Genomic DNA, 23,163 nt, shown 5'->3' with positions numbered 1-23,163 from the left:
ATTTAATTATATATTTAAAATATAATTTTTTTTCTTATTTAATATTAAAAAATATTATTTTAATTTTTTATTTCTTATTTTTTTTTTTAAATAAGATTTTTAATTAATTTTTAAATTTAATATATTTTATAAAAAAAATTATTATTTTTTTTTTTATATTAATATATTATTATTTTTTAAATTTTATAAATATAATTTATATTAATTTTTTATAATATTAATAAATTTTTTTTTAATTATATAAACTTTTAATTTATTTATATTTATAATAATTTAAAAATAATTAAAATAATTTTTTATATTTATAAAATAAATTTAAATTTTTTTTAAATTTTTATTAAATAATATAAATATTTTTAATTTAAATACTTTTTTTAAATTTTATAATTATAAAATAATATTAATAATAAAAGTAATAGTAATTATTACTAGTATAAGTATTACTATATTATTTTATATCTTTTAAAGCTGCTTTTAAAAGTTTATAATAATTTAAGCTTATTAAATAATAATATTTTAAATTATATTTTATTACTATTATAAATTATTAATAGCTTGCTAATTTATAATATATTAAACTTTTATTTATTATATTAATTTTTTTATATTTACTAATTAAGTTATAATATTAGTTTTTACTTATAATAATTTTATAAGTTTTTTATTAATATTATTATTTATTTTATAATTAAATATATTTTTTAATATTACTTATAAGTCTAGTAATTATTTAAATAAAAATTATTAATATATAATAACCTAGTTATTAAATTTTTAAATAAGATTAATAATATAAAAGAATTTTTAAAAGATAAATTTAAAATTTAAATTTATATTAGCAAATAAATTAAAAGATTTATAAGTAATAATAATAAGTAATAATAATTAGTTACTATTAAAGTTAATAAAACTTAGTAAATTATATTTTAATTATATTATAATTAGTATATTAATAATTAGTTATTTAAGTTATTTAAATAAGTAAAAACTAAACTTATATATTTAATTAAGCTTTTATAATTCTTATAGCTTATTAGGCTTATAAAATAAGCTAATTAAGTATATAAGTTCATGAGCTTATATAACTTGTAAGTTAAGCCTATTAAGCCTATCCTGATTAAACTATTGGTCCTTTATTAATCCGGTAAGCCTTACCCTGTAGGCCCATTATTACAACTATAAGAATCGGGTCATAATAATAAATTAAATAATTTATAAAATAATAAATAAAATATTTATTTTTATAATATAATTAAAAATAATATTTAAAATTATTTAAATTAAAATTATAATAAAATATATTTTAATATTTAATAAAATAATTATAATTTTATTTACTAGTAAGCTTATAAAAAAAATATATATAATTTTATTAAATTAAATAAAACTTTTATATTATTTATAATTTACTTTTTAATTTAATAAGTTATATATTTAATAAAATTTTAAAATTATAATATTATTAATTAAAATATACTTATAAATAATATTTTAATTAAAAGTAATAAAATTAATATATTATAAAATTAAAAAAACTTTAATATTTCTTTTTATAATATTTTTATTTTTTTTTTTCAAGTTATTATAAGTTATATTTTAAAACTTTTAAAATATAAATAATTTTAAGCTTTATTATTATATAAATTCTATTACTTTAACAGACTTTTATAATATACTTGTTAAAGGGAAAAGGAAATAAAAGAAAATAATTAATCTAAGCAGAGCCTGGATTAATTAAATATAAAAGAAATAAAATTCTTTTATTAAATAAGAAAAATAATACATGTTCTTAAGTAAAATAACCCTTAGCTGCTACTATAGCCTTGTTCTTATATAAACAAGCTAGTATTAATTAAATTAAATAATTTTATAACATGTTCTTGCTTTGTAGTTTTAATAATAGTATAATAAGCTAGGCTTTTATAAATATATTTATATAAGTATAAGCTAGTTTAAAAGTGTATTTCTTACTTGTTAATAAATTATTAATTAATATTTTATTAATATTAAGTCTGCTTTAATTATAAGTTTAATAATATATAAAATAATAAATAAAATAATTATTTTTTTAATATCATTAAAAATAATATTTAAATTAATTAAACTAGGGTTATAATAAAATATATTTTAATATTTAATAAAGTAATTTTAGTTTTATTTACTAGTAAGCTTATAAAAGAGAATATATAATTTTATTAAATTAAATAAAGTTTTTATATTATTTATAATTTGTTTTTTAATATAGTAAGCTGGATATTTAATAAAGTTTTAAAGCTGTAATATTATTAATTAAAATATACCTGTAAATAATACCTTAGCTAGAAGTAACAAGGTTAACATGCCACGAAGTTAAAAAAACCCTAATACTTTCTCTTAGTGTTTTCCCATGACTTTTATAGAAACTGTATATCTAGTGTAGATAGAATCGCGATAGCGGGGATGATAGTAGAGTTAATGCCTGACCTAGACACAGATTTTGCGAAGTGGAGGCAGAAGCTTAGGCAGCGGCAGCAGCGGCTGCAGCTGCAGCTGTCTTGCTTAGGTGCTAATAGAACCTTACAAACATCCGCGCGTGGAGCCATCGGAATGGCAAGTGTCGCACAATGATTGCAATATGGTTGAGGTGGAGACGCTTATCCATCGAGCATACACACTCCACTTCTCTTTGATAGTTAGTCTGTGCGACGTCGGTTAGCGAAAATCCTCTAATAAGCCGTATAAGATGTATAAATGTGACTTGCACGGCCAACTTCCGCTACTAAGAAGATTGCGACCGGCATATAAATGGTCACCGACCACTGACCAGAATGCGAGATCTGCGCTTGTACCTAGCGTGCTTGCGATTCGTACATGACTGATATAGATCACTGGGCGCCGCGCTTCGAGTCTTGTATGAAGACGTTCCTTTCTTAAGATTCAGCAAACCAGCAGATGACCAATGCTGGTTAGTGGATTTGTTTGAGGATGCCTTCTAAGGGCGAGAGGCAATGGCAGCTAGGGCTGCAAATTCCAGCCTTTGACAGCTTAAGACAACACGACAACACCATGGAAGCTCTTGGCTATTTTGATGGGCTTCCTGGGAATGCAGGTCTCTTACATATTTGATGCATCTAAATTTCAAGATGGTGTGGTGGACGACTCTGGTGTTGCATTGCCCCGGGCCCCGCTGTATTATAGGCGCGCCAATTTCGGCGGCGTTGCATCCAATATTTAGCTGTGGGCTTAGAGATTGCTGTTGTTACCAAATAGGGCAACTATGAATCGTTAGATCGAAAGCATCGCATCTGGGCGACGATGGAATTTGTGATGCCACCAATAAGCCTGAACTTACTGGTATAAAGCTAACTAAGACCTGGTCCTCCCCAATGTTGCGTGGAAACGGTCACGAGCAGCTGCTAAAGACACTGAGCTTCCTCGTGGCAAACAGAGCGAGAAGCTAAGCTTCTGAAACCCGTTTTCTGCCACGTGGGGCCATCGCTGGCACATGGACAGCTAAACTACAATTGCCACTTGTCAGCCAATAAAATCCTGCTCGCCCTCGCCTTAATATATCCAGTATTATACTTTTTACAATACTAACTAATATAACTAAAATTTAACCTATTTTTTTTTTTTTTTACTACAGGGGTTCTCGTTAAAATTAGCTAAAAAAAAAGCTAGTATAGCAGGTATTTCTTCAATTTAATATAAAATACCACCTTATTATAAATAAGGCTAATAATTTTAAAGCACTAGCTAATTAGAGTTTTTTATTTTACTAAGAAATATTTACTGGGAAACAGCGATTCCCTGTTTATACCCATTTACGCTATAGCACGCACCCTCTAGAGTTCGTACCATTTAGCTAACTATGCTAACCTTTTCTTCTCTGTCTTAACGAGAACCCTAGCTACTCTTTAGAATCAGCAATGTCTTTGTAGTCAGCAATGCCTTTCGGGTCAGCAATGTCTTTGGGCCAGCAATGGGTGTATAAATGTATGAGGGCGACCATGCTTCCGACTTGGTTCGCCCTCTCATTTAAACCATCATTACTGGGTCTTCTTATTATCAGGCTTCTGCTAGTCTGACAATGATGGAACAACCTCGCACAGTAACGGACCTTACAGATGGCCGGAACATACCTAAACCCGGCACAAGAGCTCCCGCCGGCATGCTTGTGCTCGGAACCACTAGTTTACATCAGCAGTCTCAACATCAGCCTGTTGCTCAGAACGAGAAAACTACAGGGAACGAGAGCTCCACATTGGAAACTGAGGCTCCGGTTGGTACAACGGACTGGCAAGCAGGGAGGCGAGAAAAGTTGACCGTCGCTGCCATGGGTGTCATTATGCTTCTCGTCGCTGTACGCTGCCCAACAGCCGTCCCCAAACACTTTCATCGTTGAATAGACCTTGCTGACATTATGATGTCTATTAAAGTTAGACACAGACATTCTGGTGCCTGCTCTACCGGTTAGTCTTCCCTTATACCAGCCTGCGACCTAGGTTCCCGTCATTAATATATTACCTCGCGTAGACTCTAGCAGCAGACTTGAACGGGTCGTCGGTCGAGACTTTTTGGGTCGGCACATCCTTCCTTCTTGCGAGTGCCACATTTCTACCATTTATCGGAGCGACAAGCGAGATTCTGGGTCGGCAAATTGTGCTTATGTTTTGCGTCCTGATGTTCACTGTCGGCAGTCTCGTATGCTGTCTCGCCAATAACTTCACCGCACTGCTTGTCGGCCGAACAGTCCAAGGCATCGGGGGTGGTGGCCTCTATACCATGACGACTATCGTCATCACCGATATTATCCCTCTCGATCAAAGGCCTAAATATCTGAGCATCATATCGGCTGTTTTCGGCCTAGGAGGCATCCTGGGCCCTCTAGCTGGCGGCCTCATTGTTCAATACACTACATGGAGAGTGAGTCGAGCAAAAGACACTGATTCCATTCGTCAGAAGTTCATAGTGACTTATATATTGCTAGTGGCTCTTCTACATCAACTTCCCATTCTGCGGCGTCGCCTTGGTGGTCGTCCCGTTGTTCGTCAGATCTAACCCGCAAACCCGAGGACGGCTACTGTTTGGCATTAAGCGAGTAGACTGGACCGGCGGTCTTATATTCATCGCCGGTTCGTCAACATTCCTGGTGGGCCTCACATGGGCTGGAGTCAACTACCCATGGGCTTCTTACCAGGCTTGGCTCCCAATACTTCTAGGCGGCTTGGCAGTCGTCGGCTCACTCTTCTACGAGAGATCTGTGCCATCGGAACCTTTCTTGCGCCTCTCTGTCTTCTACAGTCCGCATGCTAGCATTGTGTTTGCCCTCACATTGATACAAGGGTTGCTGGTATGTCTCTATACCCCTGACACACTCTGGAAATAAGGTGGTGTGTGGCTCTAATTATATGTGTGGTCAGCTTTATGTGCAACTCTATTATCTCCCATTCTACTTTCAAGTGGTCAAAGGAGCAACCACAGTCCTGTCTGGTATTTACCTCATGGCAGTAGACATCATATTATTCCCCATCGCAGTCACCTGCGGAATTCTGATGACCAAATTTGGCACTTTCGCTTGGGCTATTCAGATGGGATTCATAAGTATGACGCTCGCCAGTGGCCTCTTTCTCCTAGCCAACCAGTACCTGAACATGGCTAGCCATCTTTTCATCTTCCTGGTGGTCGGCGTTGCTCACGGGTTTCTTATCGGATCTCTTAACGTTGCCACGCAGGCCATTTCCCAGACACAGGACCTCATATTTGCAATCTCGATGTGGTCTTTCATGCGCTGGTTTGGCTCATGCTTAGGAGTTGCGGTAGGAGGTGCTGTCTTCGACAACATCCTACTTCATTCGCTCGTAAGTAGGGACGTCGATCAAGCCGAGTTCATTTCACAGAATTCAGAATCATTTGGACTTATTGTTAAAGCTTTACCTGACGGCGACGAGAAAACCACGTTGGTGTGGGCCTACGTGGATGGCTTCCGTGGTATCTTTTACTTGATGCTAGCCCTCTCTAGCCTCTCGATGCTATTGTCCTTTTATCTCAAGAATCATCATCTTAAGACGAGAAAAGGTGTTACGGACAGCAGGAGCCTGGATGCCGGCGACGCTTAGTTAAACAATCAGAGCCAGCGCTGCCGCCAAAGTCATGATGTATTTGATTGTTTGATAAATTTGTCAAATATTTGATAAATTTGAGAGTATTGTTTCTTCTGTTTTTTCTTCTTTATTCTATTTTATCTTCATTTTACTTTCTTATCTATCTTATTCTTATCCTATCTTTATCTTATCTACGCTTATTTCTTATCCCCTACCCTATATTTAATATAGATTAAATATATCAAATATTATGGCTGTTGGATTTAATTATTTAATAGAAAAAATAGCTTTAATTTAATTGATTAATTAATAAATTTGACATATATATTTGATCTGACAGCAGCGCTGAAATTCAAAGCTACATCTGAGGTAGCTACTCCATAGCTCTTGCACATTACTAAATCTTTAAATTTTACACTAGAGCATCTGGATTAGTCGGACACCCAAGAAGTCCCTCTAGCATTTCTATTTTATTTAAAGTCCTCCTATTTACACAGATTAAAATTCCTATTTAAATAGATATGGCCTGTGCCAGCCTAGTTTTTTCTTATATATACCCCGCCGCCTATACCTGCATACTTAAATAGAGTGTAAATTAATAAATTACCTTATAAATAAATAAAATATTATATAAAATATTATAATTTTTATTATTTTTATTTATTTTTTTATTTATAATTAAATTTTATTATTAATATTATTTTTAAAATTATATTATAATAAAATTAAATTTTTTTAATAACTTATTATTTTTATTATAATTATTAAAATTTATTAATTTTACTTTATATAAAAAAAAATTAATTTTAAAAATATAAATTTAAATTTTATAATTTAATTAAAATTTAATAAATTTTTTAATAAATTTAATAAAAAAACAAGATTATAATTTTTTTAAAATATTAAAAAAATTAATAAAATTATAAAAATCCTGCTATTATTATTATTATTAATAATATATAACTTATTTAATAATTTTATAACTTTCTTACAAGCTTTTTATTATAAAAATAATATTATTATAAGAAAATTAAAAAATATAAGCTTTTATAAAATTAATAAAATTAAAATATTAATATATATTATTTTTATTTATAATTAAATAAAAAATATTATATTTATAAGTATTAAAATTTAAAAAAATTTAATATAATAAATTAAATACTTATTTAAAATTATAATAATAATAATAAAATAATTTAATTAAAAGTAATTATATTATATAAATTACTTTAATTATAATTATTTTTTATTTTTTAATTTTTTAATATATATAATATATTATTATTATATTTAAATATAATAATAATAAAAGTAAAACTTAATTAAATATTAAGTATTTCTTAAAAAAAAAATATTTAAAATTTTAAAAAAGTTTTATAATATTAAAGTTTTATTTTTTATTAATTAAATATTTATAATAACAGGTAAAAAATTAAAATAAAAATATTTAATAATTTATTAATTACCTAGGCTTAAATTAAATAATTTTAAAATAATAATTTTTATTATTATATTAAATTTAATAAAAATAATAAAATTTAAAATATTTTATAAATTTATTTTTAATATAAAAAAATATAATATTAATTTTTTAATATTTTAAAAATTAATAATACTTATAAAATTAATTAATTTAATTTTTATTTTTTTAAAATTATAATTATTATAAATTAAAAATTAATAACTAATTTTATTTTTAAATTAATTAATATAAAAAAAAAAAAAATTAATTTTTTAAATATTTAAATTAAATTTATTAAAAACTTTATATATAAATATTAATTATATTTAATATAAATAAAAAAATAACTTTTAAAAATATTTTAAAAATAATTTTTTTTAATAATTAATAATAGTTTTATATATATTATATTAATATTAATATTAAAAGTAAAATTTAAATATATTAAAAAAATAAAAATAAAATTAATAATAATAATAAAATTAAAAATAAAATTAAAGCTATTAAAGAAAATTTTAATATTATTAAAGTTATTAAACTTATAATAAATAAGTTTAATATTATTTTAAAGCTTACTATTAATTTAAAATTATAAAAAAATATATTTTTTATTTAATAATATATTATTTATATTAAAAATTAAATTAAATTTAAAACTAGTTAAATTATAATAAAAGTTACTTATAATTTTAAATAAAATTATATTTTAAATTATATTTTAAAAAATATATATTATTTTAAAAGTAATAAGTATATTATTTTATAAAATAATATTATAATTTTGATTAAAAAATTATTAATTTTATAAAAATAATATATAAAAATATTAATTCTTTTTTAATTTTTAATATAAATACTTTTTTTTTATTTTAATAATATAATAAATTTTATATTTATAAAAAAAAAAGAATTATAATTAAAATATTAATTAAATATAAATAAAATAATTTTAATATTTTATTTAATAATAATATTAACTAAGTAATATTTTTATAATTATTAATTATATAATTATTAATATTTTTATATAATAATATTATTTTATTATTATTATAATATTTTTATATTTAATTTTTTTTTTAATTATTTAAAGTTTTATATTAATATTTTTATTTAATAATATATATTTTTTTTATATTTATATTATTTTAAAAAAAATTAAAAAATAATAAAATATTTTATAAAAAAAATATTTATTTTTAATAATAATTAATTAAACTTTTAATATATTTTTTTAATTATTTTTATAAAAATTTTATTAATTAAAAAAAATTAAAATATAAAAAAAACTTTATTTTAAATTTATAATTTTAATTTTATTTAAAACTTTTATAACTAATTTTATTTTTTTAATAATAAAAAAATAATTATTTTATTAATTTTTAAAATTAATAATAATAAATAAAATTAATAATAGTAGTAATAAGCTTTATAATAATTATAATTAAGCTAATAGCTCTTGTAATAATATTTAAATTTAAATATATAATAAATTTAATTATAATTTAAAATTAAAAAAAATATAAAATTAAACTAAGCTTAAAGCTAAGCTTATAATTAAAACTAGCTTTAAACTTTTTCCTAGGTAATTAAAAGTTTATAATTATAATTAAATTTATAAGAAAATAAAATTATAAAAGAATACTTTTAAAAAGCTAAGAACTATTAATTTACAAGGCTTACTACTTTTACTATTATTTTTTTAAAAGTTAAAAAAGTTATCCTAGTAATTTAATTAATAGCAGTAACTTTTAATAAATTGTAAATATATAAATTTTATAAGATATATTAAAAAAATATATTTTTAAATAAATTAATAATATTTATTATTTAAAATAATATAATTTAAATTAATAATATTATATTTTAATATATTATATTATATTTTAATATAAGAGTATAGTAATTAAAATTACAAGGTAAACTTAACTAGTTATTTTAATAAAAATTAATAATTAAATTTAAAACTTATTATAAATTAAATATTATATATTATTTATAAATAAATAATTAAATAAATAAATTAATTAAATTATTAAAATATACTTATAATATTATATTAATTTTATATAAAATAATTAAATTAAAAAACTTTTTATAATATAAAATTAATATAATAATTTTATTTAAAATTTATAAAAATTATTTTCTTTTATATTAACTATAAATTTATATTAAAAGCTTATAAATTACCTTGTAATAATTTAAATATAAAAAATATTTAAATTTTAATAAAAAATATAATTAAATTATAAAAAAAATTTAAAATATAATTTAAATTTATATAAGATTATATAAAATATTATATTAATTATATAAGAATTAAAGAACTAATTTTTTAAAATAAAATATAATTTACTTATTATAATATTTATATAATAAAAAATTATTAAATATTAAAATAAATTAATTAAATAATAAATTAAATTTTAAAAAATATAAATTATTTAAAATTTTAAAAAAAAATTAAAAAAATTAAATATAAATTAAACTTATTTAATAATATAAAATTAAAAACAAGTATTTTTTATATTTTATTATTAAAAAAAGTATTAGTAAATAAAAAAATAAGTAAGTTAATTATAATTAAAAATATAAAAAAAAAAATATAAAATTAATAAAATAACTTATATATAAATAAATAAAAATATTAGTAAATAAAAATATTTTATAAAACAAAAAAATATAATTTATTTAAAAACTTATAAGTTTTTAAAAGAAAATTTAAAAAAAAATACTTAAGTAATTTTATAAGAATATTATTAATTTTTAAAAATAAAAATAATAACAGGTTTAAGTTAAATATAAACTAATTAATAATATTAATAAACTAGGGAGGGCTAATAAAACTAGATATTAATATATTAATTTAATAAGTAATAACTTTTATTTTTTTATATTTAATATAATTTAGTTTTTTTAAATTTATAATATATTATAAAATTATATATTTTATTTTCTTATATTATATTTTTTTTTACTTATAAAAATACTTAATTTTTATATTAATATAATAATATTTCTTTTTAGCTTTTTAAGCTTATTTTTTAAATAAAAATAATATATAATAATATACTTTAATTATTTTAAAATTAAACTTTAAATATTATAATATAACTAGTTTAATTTAATATATTTAAAATAATAAAAAAAATTAATAAAAAATAATAAATATTTTTAATAACTTTTAAAAATATAAAATAAATAATATTTATTTATTTTATTAGTACTAGTAATAACTAATTTAAATAAAAACTTGTAATATATAATTTTAAAATAAATTAATTTTAAAATTTTATTTAGTATAATAAGGTTAGTAAAAGAAACTAGAAAACACTAGTAAAAAAGCTAAAGAATAACTATACTTATTAAAGGATATATTATTTATACTAAGATTTATAAAAGTCTTGGGGACAAGATTAACAGGAGCGGAGTATTATATTATAACCCGCCTTTTATAATTATAATAATAGGCTTACAGGGTAAGCTAAACTAAATTAATATAAAACTAATTTACTAATTATAATAAATTATTAGATTATTATAATAATTTAATAATTTATAAATAAATTATTAATTTTATAAAATAATTTATAATAAATTATTAAAATTTATAAATAATTTAGCTTAATTAATTAAATATATAAATTTATTTCTTATACTTATTTAAATAATTTAAATAGCTAGTTATTAATTATAAAATTAAAATTAGAATACACTTTTAACTTTTACTTATTAGTAATTATTATTATAATATTACTTGCTTACAAGTTTTTTAACTTATTTACTAATATAAACTTGAAGAATTTATTCTAGGTTTATCCCTTAAGAATTTATCTTATACTAATTATTTAATATATAATTTATTATATTATAATTTTATTTTTATATAAATAAGCTAGTATTAGTTAAATTAAATAATTTTATAATATATTTTTATTTTATAATTTTAATAATAATATAATAAGCTAGGTTTCCATAGATATATTTATATAAGTGTAAGCTAATTTAAAAATATATTTTTTACTTATTAATAAAATACCTTTTATTAAGTAATTATAAATAATAATTATTTTTAAGGCTATATTATAATATAGTTTAACTATTTCCTTTTGTTAAATATTAGAGTAAGTATTATATATATTTAATAATATATAAGCGCTTAACTTAAGTATATCTTATAGCTAAGAAATATAATTAAAATTGGTTTAAAAGGTCTGTTAACTTAAGGCCAGATAATTACTTTCTACACTAGCTATAATACTAAGTAACAGGAGCTTAACTTTTTATTAATCTGTCTTTAAGGAAATAAAAGAAAATTAGTAAGTTAAGCTATATTAAGTAAAGCTTATTTTAAAAAAGGCTGCTTAAGATTAGAAAGTCGCAAACTCTATACACTTTTACATACAATTTTTTAGCAGTACCCTAGTATATAAATATATTTATTTCTGCTGATACTATTACTATATGAAAAATCCTCTTTGATATAAAATGCAGCTAAGCTGTAATACACGCTACTACTAAAATCTTACATGCGTCAAATATAGTATATAAGAATCTTGTTAACGTAAATAATGAAAGAATCCTTAGCGATTCGCTAACAATCTAGGGTTTAAAAAACATTCGTGACTGACCTGTTCTTCAGTAATAGAGGACTCATCACATAGAGCTGAGTATCCCATTACAAAGACTCCATCAGCGGATATTGAATTGTAGAACATCTCCTACTAAAATGTCTAATGCTAATATATCTTTAAGCTTACCGGCTTGCATTAAATCGCTGTAGCATCAGTTTCCTAGCGAATGCTTCTTAGTAAAATAAAAAGCTCTAATTAGCCAGTGTTTTAAAATCATCAGCCTTATTTATAATAAGGCGGTATTTTATATTAAATTAGCAAGACACCCGCCACGCTAGCTTTTTTCTAGCTAATCTTGACGAGAACCCCTGTAGCTAAAAAAGATAAGTTAAACTTTAGTTACTTCAGTTAGTATTGTAAAAAGTATAATACTGGATGTATTAAGACGAGAGTGAGCAGGATTTTATTCGCTGACAAGCTTTAGGCATAAGATCGTGATTTAGGGGACTTTCATTGATCAAGAGTATATCCACATGGGATCCACTTTCTAGATGGCCGTTTTCACCTTGCCGTCGCGTGCTTCGGCCACGATCATTATCTTCCATTTCCAACTACACCCACCACGCTAGCCTTCTTCTAGTCAGTCTTGACGAGAACCCCTGTAGCTAAAAAATGGGTCGAACCCCAGTTACATCAGTTAGTATTATAAAAAGTATGATGCTGGATGTATCGAGACAAGGGCGAGCAGGATTTTATTGGCTGACAAGCTTTGGGCATAAGATCGTGATTTAGGGAGTTTCATTGATCACTTTAAACAAGGCCCATACCCCGCCAAGCCCGCCTGCAACTTTTTGACAAATCTATCACCAAAAAACAAGGTTGCTCCCTATCTATCATCTGTACGTCTACGAGCGACGAGCACTATACGAAATCGGAATGGGTAACGAAGCAAAACAAGGCCCGCGCATCCGGCGAAAATGCACCCGTAGCAAAACTGGCTGTGTAAAGTGTAGGGAGCGCCGCATACGATGCGATGAGACTCGCCCTGCCTGGTAGGCATTCGAACAGTCCTGCTCTCTTTCCAGAGCTCCCATGCATAGAAAGCATGACCTAACTGCATGCGCAATGCAGCAATAATTGCCACTACCGAGGGAGGCCATGCTATTACTCGCCCCCAAAACCATCGTTCTCGCAGAGCACCAACTTAGGAATAGTTGCACTTCCCGGCGTGCTTCAGCCCTGGGTCATCACAATTGGAAGCCCACAACCCAGCGGCGACCCGTTCGGCGCCCTCCCGATCGAGATGCCCATTCGATCACAGGAACTACTACATTACTGCAAGTTTGTGTCGCGCTAATAAGCGCGTTGGATTCGCAAGTATGGATTAGCGACAGCAGCGTTCTAACGTTTGCTACTAGACATTCAAGGCTTATCAAGTTTGAAAAACACCTCATCCCAGGCCAACGCGTTTGGCCACTCTCGGGGGGTGCCTTCCGTACTGCCCTCACTGCGAGGGCTGAATTCGGAGAATCCAGACTCGTTTCGCAGTATCTTGCTCATAGCAGCGCTGCACTTCGCCTGGAGATCAGGTAAATTGGGCGAATACGAGCAAACCTACCTCTATCATAAAGTCAAGTCCATCGAGTCTGTCAACAAGCACCTCAACGGGTTGAGTCGCAAGGGCGATCTGACCTGCATGAGCACGGTAGCAACGCTGTGCATGGTGGAGGTGGGCATCTTGTTCTATAGAACTTGACATATCTGGACTAATCTGCATGCAAATAGGGAAGTATGGGCAATCTCTCCGAGGCAGAGGCTCACTTAGATGGCTTGCTAGCCATGCTAGATGCTGTGCCCAGTGAAAGCGATCAGGTTGTAACTCTCCAGCACTACATTGTCATTTGCATGCGGGAGATAATGGAGTGGAAGCGAGTGGTTTGCGACGACCAACTTTATTTACGATTCTCCGTACCTCAGAACGATGATTGCGGACGCTCCCGGATGCCTCTATACGTGTGGAAGAATATTGATAAAGGCGCCGTGGAAGAAAGGCTTGAGGCGCTCTTTCATATTCCTCGATATATCACCATCTCTCGGCCGGTCACCCAAGAAATCGATGCGAGAGACGCGATCAAAGGACTGCGTCTTTTGACTGCCGGAAAGATCCCTTCTCAGTACGTTAACGTCGGTCATCTCTGGTATGTTCTAGGGGGACAGGCGTCGCTGGTTCCTTTCTCTGAGCAGCCACCGTCTTCGACCTCCAGATCCGAAGAACAGGATCCCGAATTGAGGAGTGACTGGCTCGGCTTAGCATTGGCTATAGGGCTGTATATGCACGGTACACTAAGGCAGTGGGATTCTTGGCAAGCGATGGAAGGCCGAGCCCTACGCTGGGTGATAAGCGTGGTGCAGGCAGATCTGGATCGAACCCAGGCCGCCATGGTATCCGGAGCCGTCAACCAAGAGCTGTGGCTTTGGAAATCATTCGCAATGGGGTTTGCCGTGGAATCTGCGAGCAGGCTTGCGACGAGACGAGGCCGCGTAGACCAATTTATCTTGGGCGGAGATGCGACAGTTAAGGCTCTACGACAATCCACTGCGCAGCGTATAAGTTTGTGGAGCTCAGTTACAAGTCAGTATAGTTGGGCCCAGGCCAAGGCATCATTGTCACGGATTGTCTGGCCAGCTAAGTTTTTAGATGAGAATTTAGCCCAAATGTTATGGGAATCTGCACTGCAAAGCTCGCAGATTGCGGATCCATGTGGCCAATAATAACCACCCATTTTGTCTCCAGGGGTCGACATGGGGTAGATACCCTAGACAGCACACACTAGACATGGGGTAGATACTCTAGAGCAATATTATACAAAAGCACGCTAATAATAACATGGGGTAGATACTCAAGAACAACAACTAAAGTTGTTGTTTTTGAGTAATTAGTCTAAGAAACTCGCTCCTAGGAAACCTTACAAGAAAAGTATTTATTCCCTACCCTGATATTAAGGCTGTGGGGAAAAAAGGACAGATTTAAGTGATTTAACAAGCAAACTCATTAGGCATTAAAATTATAAACTTAGTAAAGAATAAGCTGCTTTATTCATCTATATGAGCGTGAAAGGACTAGCTTTAAGGAACTGGTTAAATAATATGTCAAATAAAATAGCAGGAAAATAACACCCAAACCCTATCTAGTTAATACATATAATGTACTTACTATCCTTAGATAAGATAATATAACCAGATATAAAGCCTTTATCCTATAATAAGCATTAGGTATTAATAGCATTCCAGTAGTTAATTAAGTTTAAGACGTTAATATCTAGACTCTCCCTGGTACTAGCCCGAGTAATACTAATACTAATTATTACACTGTTTAAAGCAAGCTAGTAACCTAAAAAATTAACCTGGAATATCTGCTAGCCTTGCCCTTAAGTTGTATTAAAGAATACTTTAATAATAATAGTAGTTTACGTATTAAATATTTAGCTAGAGGCAGTAGTATAAAAATTAAGGATTAATAAGTGATAATAAGAGGTGCAGCAGAGCTTAAAACAAAGAGGTTAAAAACAGTAACAAGAACATATAAGAAATGCATAGCCCTAGCACCAGATAAGTATTAAAAAGCTGAGAATATTAATCAGTTATTATACCTTATATAAATACACCCTAAAACAAACTCTCTTATATACCTTATTAAAAAATAATCTTTAGAAATAAAAGGTAAAAAGCTGTAATTAAAAATATAATTTAATAATATAATACTAGAATAGATAAATATTTATACTTATAGTTTATTACCTTTTTTTTAATTAAAGACTTATTTCTTTTATAAATAATTACTTTATATAAGTATTATTAATAGTTACTATTTTTAAGAATTAGTTTACTTAACAGCAGTTAATAAGTCTAAGCCACTGCAGGATATATCATAATCAGTGCTCTAATATGTATGGGGTAACGTAGTATTTTAATATTCCTAATATACTTGACTACTTGCTTCTGTTACTGCCCCACACGGTCTTTTAACTAGTAAGAAGGAAGCTGACACAGCCGCGGCTCTTTTTACAATACTAACTGATATAACTAGGGTTCGACTTATTTTTCAGCTACAGGGGTTCTCGTTAAGACTAGCTAGAAAAAGGTTAGCATAGCGGGTGTCTCGCTAATCTAATGTAAAATGCCGCCCTTATTATAAACAAGGCTAATAATCTTAAAGCACTGGCTAATTAGAGCTTTTTATTTTACTAAGTATTTGCTGGGAAACTGATGCTACAGTGATTCCCTGTTTACACTTATTTACGCTATAGCATGTACCCTCTGGAGTTTGTACCATTTAGCTAACTATGCTAACCTTTTCTTCTCCATCTTAACAAGAACCCTAGCTACTCTTTAGAATCAGTAATGTCTTTGTGGTATATTGTTCGAGCCGGGTTCAATCATTGGAAGCAACGGGGGGCCGTGGAACGTAACCAGACCCAGGATCTAACTCCAGGGTTGGGCAGCAACTTCATCAAACTACTCCGTATAGCTGTGCTAAAAGCCGTCCTTCCGGTGGACCCCAAATTAGCTAACCGCTTGAGGAGAAGGGCACGCAATGTTAATAGTGCATTCATGCTTCAAGCATAGTGCTTTTCTACATATATAAAGGCTTTCATCAAAACGGTTGTTGGTGCAACTGGCAGGGTGCCATGCAGCAAGGAAGGGAACGCACTAATAGTACATGTGCTTGCTGACTATGTAAATCCCGTCTTATCTGCCTTAATGCCGCTGTCCATTCCATCATTCACATACATCACACGATTTACACCACACTACACTATAAGGTAATAAAGTACTCATGCATCACACCCGGCACCACGCTATCTGATTACACCATACAGCACCATGGCTGTTGATGCCGCTGCCACCGACCACGAGGCCATTGCGCGCTGGCAAGACGATCTCCTCCCACACATAGTCGACCGCCTCAGCGAGGGAAGACCGGATGGCGTGTACAGCGTGTGGGCGACGGCCACGTCGGGTTTGCGCACCATCACCTACCGCCAGCTCGCAAACGCTGTCAACGGCCTGGCCGCCTGGCTTGCCTCGGAGCTGGGTCCGCCCGCCAGCACCAACACCAACGCCGAAGTCTTGACCTACGTCGGCGCCCAAGACGTGCGCTACGTCGTGCTGTTGCTTGCCGCCGTCAAGGCCGGCTACGTAGTACGTTTCTTTTCTATGAGGCCGACTTCGATCGATGAGACTAACACAAGTTGCTAGCTTTTCTTGACCTCGCCCCGGAATAGTGTCGCGGCGCATCGCTCGCTCTTCGATCAACTAAAGTGCAAGACTTTGTTGACCTCGGACCCGGTCCCGCCGCCGGTGCTGCCCGTCATCGACGCGGTCAAGCCGCGCCACCTTATCGTGCCGTCCGTTGACGAGCTTCTGACCAAGCAGTACCCGTCTTTTATGCTGGACAAAACCTTTCAGGAGGCGTGGTCGGAGCCGGTAGTCATCATGTGAGTAACTCTAAAATCCAAGGTTGGTTTATTGAAATTGACCTCCAACAGACACACATCGGGGTCGACAGGAACGCCGAAGCCTGTCTTTTATACCCACGAGTCCTTAACTCGTCATGTTCGAGCCATCAGTCGCCCTACACCGGGAGGCAGCTCCTCGCTTGACAGTGCATGCCGTGGCAAGCGAGTCATTTCCATGTTGCCTCTCTTTCATGTATGCGAACAGACACAGGCCTCCATATGCAGAACCAAGCTGACTAGCATACCATGAAACAGGGAGCAGGCATTGCGCAGCACATATTCAACGCAATTCCCTTCGGCAACATCCCCATTGACATGGGCGTCGCGGCCATCCCCACGGCTCAAAACATCGTGGACACCATCAAGCAGACGCCAGCCGACGTCGCCATAGCCGTTCCGTCGGTGGTGGCAGAACTGGCTCAGAATCCCGAGCTGCTCGACTTCTGCGCAGCCCGTCTGCAGATGATCCTCTACATTGGCGGGGCTCTACCACAGGCCATTGGCGACCGCGTCTCGGCCAAGATGCAGCTGCGCTGCCAGTGGGGTGCCTCCGAGGTAAGCATCCCGCAGCAACTGCTCCCGCCCGAGCTAGCAGGGCGTAACGACTGGAACTACATCCGACTCCACCCGTGTACCGGGGCCGTGTTTGACGAGATCGCTGACGGTAGATACGAGCTGGTTATCCGGCGAGATGACGCGCTGGTTGGTACGCAGGCGGTTTTCGCGAGCCGAATCGGCATCGGCGCGCAGCCGGAGAAGGAATATCGCACCAAAGACCTGTTCACACCTCATCCGACCGTCCCCGACGCATGGCGGTGGTGCGCCCGAGCCGACGACATCATCGTCTTCCTCAATGGCGAGAAGACAAACCCCATCACGATGGAGCAGCACATCGTTGCCCGTAACCCGGAGCTTCGCGGCGCGCTCGTCGTCGGCAGCCAGCGAATCCAGGCCGCCTTGCTGATCGAGCCGGCGTCGACGGCCGCGCTGACCACCGCCGAGCAGGCCGCCCTGATCGAGCGCGTCTGGCCGAGCGTCGAGGAGGCGAACCGCAACGCGCCCATGCACGCGCGCATAGACAAGTCGCTCGTTCTCGTGACCCCAGCGGACCGACCTCCCATCCGCGCCGGCAAAGGCACCCTGCAGCGTGGGAGCACCGTCGCCCAGTACGCGATCGAGATTGACCGGCTGTATGCGCAAGCGGACGAGGTGCTGGATGACGACGACGACGAGGCGGGACTGGCAGCGGCGCCGACAGATGCCGCCGGCGTAGCCGCCGTCATCCGCGAGGCCGTCCACGCCGTTACCGGCTGGCCCGCGCTCGAGGACGCTGACGGCTTCTTCAACCGCGACATGGACTCGCTGCAGGCGCTGCGGCTCACGCGCGCCCTGCGTCGCGCCCTGGGGCGCCAGGACCTCGCGCTCTCGACCGTCTACCAGCACCCGACCGTGCGTGCGCTGGCGGGTGCCGTGCTGCTGGCGCGGGAGGGCCGAGACAGGGAAGGCCCGGACGCCCTCGGAGACAGCGACCGCGCCGAGATGGAGCCCCTGCTGGCGACGTACCGCCGGTTGATCCAGGAGATCCCCAAGCCGGTCGTCGAGAAGGGGGGACACCGGCATGCTAATGAACAGATTGATGTTATCCTTACGGGCTCGACTGGCACCGTAGGCACCTTCCTCCTGCACGCGCTGCTCGCCCGCCCGGAGGTAAGGCATGTGTTTTGCCTGAACCGGCGCGCGCGGCTCGCCGGCGCAGGGCTACTTCCAGCGTCTGTCGACAGCCACCAGCTTGGGATTGACGAGCGCGTCTCCTTCCTGAAAGCTGACCTCGCCGCCCCGAACCTCGGCCTGGGCCCTGAGGCCTACGAGACCCTCCGCGCCCGCGCCTCCGTGGTGATCCACAACGCCTGGCCCGTCAACTTTAACCTGCCGCTGGCGGAATTCCGTCCGCAGCTCGGTGGGGTGGTGAACCTCTTTTCATTTGCGGCCGCGGCCACCCGCCCCGTGCGCGTCCTGTTCGTTTCGTCTGTCAGCGCCGTGGGCGCCGCGGCCGGGCCTGCCCCGGAGCGTGTCCTGGCGGACAACCCGGACGCGGCCTTCCCCGTGGGGTATGCGCGCGCCAAGTTTCTGGCGGAGGGGCTGTGCGAGGCTGCGGCGGTGCACTTCGCCGGGTCCATTACCATCGCCGCCGCCCGCGCGGGCCAGGTCGCCGGCCCCGTGCGCCGCCCGGGCCTGTGGAACCCTGCCGAGTGGTTCCCCTGCCTGGTGCGCACGTCGGCGGCGCTGCGGTGCCTGCCGGATACCCTTGGGGCGGGGTTTGACGCGGTGGATTTCGTGCCGGTGGATGTGCTTGCGGACGTGCTGGTCGAGCTCGCTGTCACGGTGGAGGATGCAGATGCAGGGGAAGAGAGCGGCACGGCGGCCGCCGTGTTCAACCTGCGTAACCCGCACCCGGTTCCCTGGACCGCGCTGCTCCCCGCCGTTATTGACGCCCTCGCCGCGGCTGCGGCACCGCGGGGCACGGCGAAGGCGGTCGAGGTGGTGCCACCCGCTACCTGGCTCGCCCGCCTGCAGGAGGCTGCAGCGAAGGAGGCCGACATCGAGGCTGTCGCGCGGCGCCTCCCCGCGCTTAAGCTGCTGGGCTTCTTTCAGGAGTTATGGGCTGCTTCAGCTGGCACCGCGCCGACGGTGGACGCGGTATCGCCTATGGCAATCGACCGCGCGGTCGCGGCGAGCCCGGCGCTGGCGGCGCTGGGGCCGGTCGAGGCGGGGTGGATGCGGAAGTGGGTGACCGAGTGGAGGGCGGCGGAGGGGTGGTGATAGTTGCTGAGTACGGCTTTGGTTCCCTGTGTGTCTGCTTGGAAGCAGTTTGACTTCGTTTCTGCTATTTGTCGCGACGTCTATAACATTGGTGTAACTGGGTAATTAAGACCTCCATAGGTTGTCGCGAGCAGCTACAGCTCTGGCACAAATCATGATTACCACATTATATAAGCTTACCGCAGAGCTTCGTGGGCTTGGGATTCAATCCGAGATGCTCCAACCTGCCAAATGACCATCCGAGTGTCTCTCCTTGTATTTATTTCGGCTTTTCCACTTCACACCGCTTCGGCTGAGCATGGAACGCTAATCCAGTTAAAACAATGCCCGCAAAGTGGTAGCTGAAAAATTCGGTTAACTTGCATATCCAGCACCCCGGGTCTCCCTGCACGTCACAAGATTGGTTGACGGGAGTGGGATATAGGAGCTAACAGGCCGCGTATAAGATACGCGGCGCTCCTTCAGATTCACTGATGGCCCCAACCTTCACTTGCAAGCCTCTTCCTGACACTCTCGCATCACATCACGTTCATCTTTGGTAGATTGTGTTATTATTGCCAAAGTTGTTGCTGGTAATCTCGCGAGTGTAGATCCATTGCGATTAAAATTGGTCCAAGAGACTAAACCTTACGACGCGAAACAAGATCTGCGACACAATCGACTATGGGATACTAGGAAGGAATTATAGGGCTAGAAGAATACGGCCTAGAAATCTTGATGTTGCAGCCTGATCATTGGGCAGCGATAGATTTGTATATGGCTGGCACCCCATTTTGCCTAATGATGCCCCTCATTTGCTACGTGTAAAAGCACAAACTAGAGTCGTGGCGGCATGTGTAGCAACGTATCAGCAGGTTTCGCGCGAATGAGTCGCCGCAACTAGATGCTCTTTCATAGAATCATGGTGATAGGACAAAATGCCATAAAATATGTATATCGTTGTCTCTATGCACAATGATCCTCCGCTTTGGAACGTTATATAAGATGCCTTCCTCTTTGGGCAACTCTCATAAGAGGTAAAAGATGAGAAGGAAATGGAAAGACAAGGGTTCGTCCTACCTGCCGCCAGTGCTAGCGCGGCGGGGCCTATCCTAGCTTTTTTTTTTTTAGATTACTCTGTGGCTAAATTCTTAGCAGTCCTTTACCCATGCCTAATTAACCTTTAATCAAATATACTAAATGTTCTTTAATATATATAAGCCCCACACCAGGCTTGGTTCTTGAGGCACGGTGCTGAGAGAATTAGACTACCTTGCTCCCGCTAAAGATAGTACCTCATTTATTGCCATATTTATTATCCGCCTTATCTTTTAACCAGTGCAGTGTCTGCCTGGTTAAATTTAACGATACTACAAAGTAATCTCCACCACACTGACAGTACATATAGGTAGGGCTTAAAAAACCCGCCTTAATAGGCAGCTGACAGCCTTTTATATAAATAACATCAGATGGTAGCCGCTACTATGTATGGCCCTTGTAGCGGCTACCATCAACATAGGATTGAGTACGCCCACACATGCATAAAATACCTAACCCTATTTAACAGGGGTGTATTCCAATAGATATATGTTCAGGAAGAGGTGCTCTGTAGTATAATATTAACAAGTGGTTAGAGATGCATGTTAAAAGAGACAAAGAACCTTATGGATTGCTATATAGTTTAATAAGGGAAGTAAGTCGGACCTGTGTGCAAGTGGAAGGTTATTGCTTTATTTCCTAGCTAGGCTGCAAGGCAGCTCTTTTATCTAGAAGCTATCAATTAATTAGCTGACTTATTAGCTGACTAGCATAGGCCTGATTAGGCAGTCTATCATATTCCTCCTCTTGTAATTTAGCTAGAACCCTTGCTAAATTATACACAGCTGGAATTAGAGCTAAAAATTAATAAACACCTAAACAACTACATTAAAAAAAAAAAAAAAAAAAAAAAAGGCCCTAAAAAAAAAATTTCAGGAAAATAATAAGCTAGATTTTTTGATCAGGCTAGCTAGAATTGGATTGCCTATAGCAGATGTTTTGCTATGCCGGGAATCTTCCAAGTGACCCCTTTGATGGGTATGGGGGCCTCACGCCTATCCTCGAAGCGACCCCAGGTGTAAGAAATGGCATTGTATGGCGGTTCCTTGATGCCATTGTATTTGTTGCCTGGCTGCCTTTCGTAAGATGTCATCGAAGCAATATGCAAGAGTCTTTGCGGCCATGCTTCCAGATGGGATTGGTTAACTCTTGGCTGATGGTTGCTTGACAAGCGAGTTGACATTGATGTCATGGTTAATCTTCCTGGACTGAGAAGCTCGCTTAAATATGATACTGGTTGAAAGAGTGTAACGATCCGTTATACCGTTAAGCCAAACAGAGCAAAAGATTAGGCCAATAATCACTATTGTAGCAATTACTGTAACGGAACCAGCTATTATAAGGGATTCAACTGTTACGGGGAACCAGGTCGTAACAAAGAGTGAAGTGCGTTATGTTTTCTATTGCAAGTTAACCTTAACTAATACACTTATTTAGGGACTCGCTTAACTTATAAATAGTAATTGACGTATTCAAGAACAAAAATAGTTTTGATCTTAATCTAATTAAGTTATTAAAGGAGTAGCTGTTTGAGTTATTAAAATGGTAAAAATTACACTTATACACATAGTTAGTTTAGGGTTGTATAATATATTAGCTAAGATAGATTAGCCTGTATTTTT

At 34.8% G+C, this 23,163-nt stretch overlaps 3 protein-coding genes across 3 annotated transcripts; all 3 read left to right on the top strand.

Moving 5' to 3' along the window:
* Positions 1 to 4,150: 4,150 nt before the first annotated feature.
* Positions 4,151 to 6,098, top strand: GGI43DRAFT_426715 (MFS general substrate transporter; the record flags this gene model as incomplete). The annotated part of the gene is made up of 5 exons (XM_083208702.1): positions 4,151 to 4,342; positions 4,419 to 4,451; positions 4,516 to 4,905; positions 4,970 to 5,332; positions 5,403 to 6,098. The coding sequence occupies 5 exons, from the start codon at positions 4,151 to 4,153 to the stop codon at positions 6,096 to 6,098; spliced, it is 1,674 nt and encodes a 557-aa protein (XP_083055048.1).
* Positions 6,099 to 12,739: 6,641 nt separating this feature from the next.
* Positions 12,740 to 15,307, top strand: GGI43DRAFT_419333 (Zn(II)2Cys6 transcription factor domain-containing protein). Its single transcript, XM_083207660.1, has 4 exons — positions 12,740 to 13,177; positions 13,257 to 13,462; positions 13,544 to 13,854; positions 13,911 to 15,307. Exons 1-4 carry the CDS (start codon positions 13,062 to 13,064, stop codon positions 14,895 to 14,897), a joined length of 1,620 nt encoding a protein of 539 aa, XP_083055047.1. The 5' UTR covers positions 12,740 to 13,061; the 3' UTR covers positions 14,898 to 15,307.
* Positions 15,308 to 16,880: 1,573 nt separating this feature from the next.
* Positions 16,881 to 20,981, top strand: GGI43DRAFT_432544 (putative NRPS-like enzyme). The gene is made up of 4 exons (XM_083209593.1): positions 16,881 to 17,327; positions 17,385 to 17,623; positions 17,675 to 17,837; positions 17,900 to 20,981. Exons 1-4 carry the CDS (start codon positions 17,010 to 17,012, stop codon positions 20,462 to 20,464), a joined length of 3,285 nt encoding a protein of 1,094 aa, XP_083055046.1. The 5' UTR covers positions 16,881 to 17,009; the 3' UTR covers positions 20,465 to 20,981.
* The last annotated feature ends 2,182 nt before the right edge of the window (positions 20,982 to 23,163 follow it).

Source organism: Trichoderma evansii (assembly GCF_050947405.1).
Source record: "Trichoderma evansii strain SZMC 28006 chromosome Unknown GGI43scaffold_49, whole genome shotgun sequence".
NCBI lineage: Eukaryota > Fungi > Ascomycota > Sordariomycetes > Hypocreales > Hypocreaceae > Trichoderma > Trichoderma evansii.
Note: the sequence above shows the minus strand (reverse complement) of the source record. Positions and strands in the feature narration are given on the sequence as shown.

Coding starts and splice junctions, on each gene's coding strand:
- GGI43DRAFT_432544 (XM_083209593.1), top strand. CDS start 17,010: ATGGCTGTTGATGCCGCTGCCACCGACCACGAGGCCATTGCGCGCTGG. Junction 17,328..17,384: donor CCGTCAAGGCCGGCTACGTA/GTACGTTTCTTT, acceptor ACAAGTTGCTAG/CTTTTCTTGACCTCGCCCCG. Junction 17,838..17,899: donor CCATGTTGCCTCTCTTTCAT/GTATGCGAACAG, acceptor ACCATGAAACAG/GGAGCAGGCATTGCGCAGCA.
- GGI43DRAFT_419333 (XM_083207660.1), top strand. CDS start 13,062: ATGGGTAACGAAGCAAAACAAGGCCCGCGCATCCGGCGAAAATGCACC. Junction 13,178..13,256: donor GATGAGACTCGCCCTGCCTG/GTAGGCATTCGA, acceptor TGCGCAATGCAG/CAATAATTGCCACTACCGAG. Junction 13,855..13,910: donor CAACGCTGTGCATGGTGGAG/GTGGGCATCTTG, acceptor GCATGCAAATAG/GGAAGTATGGGCAATCTCTC.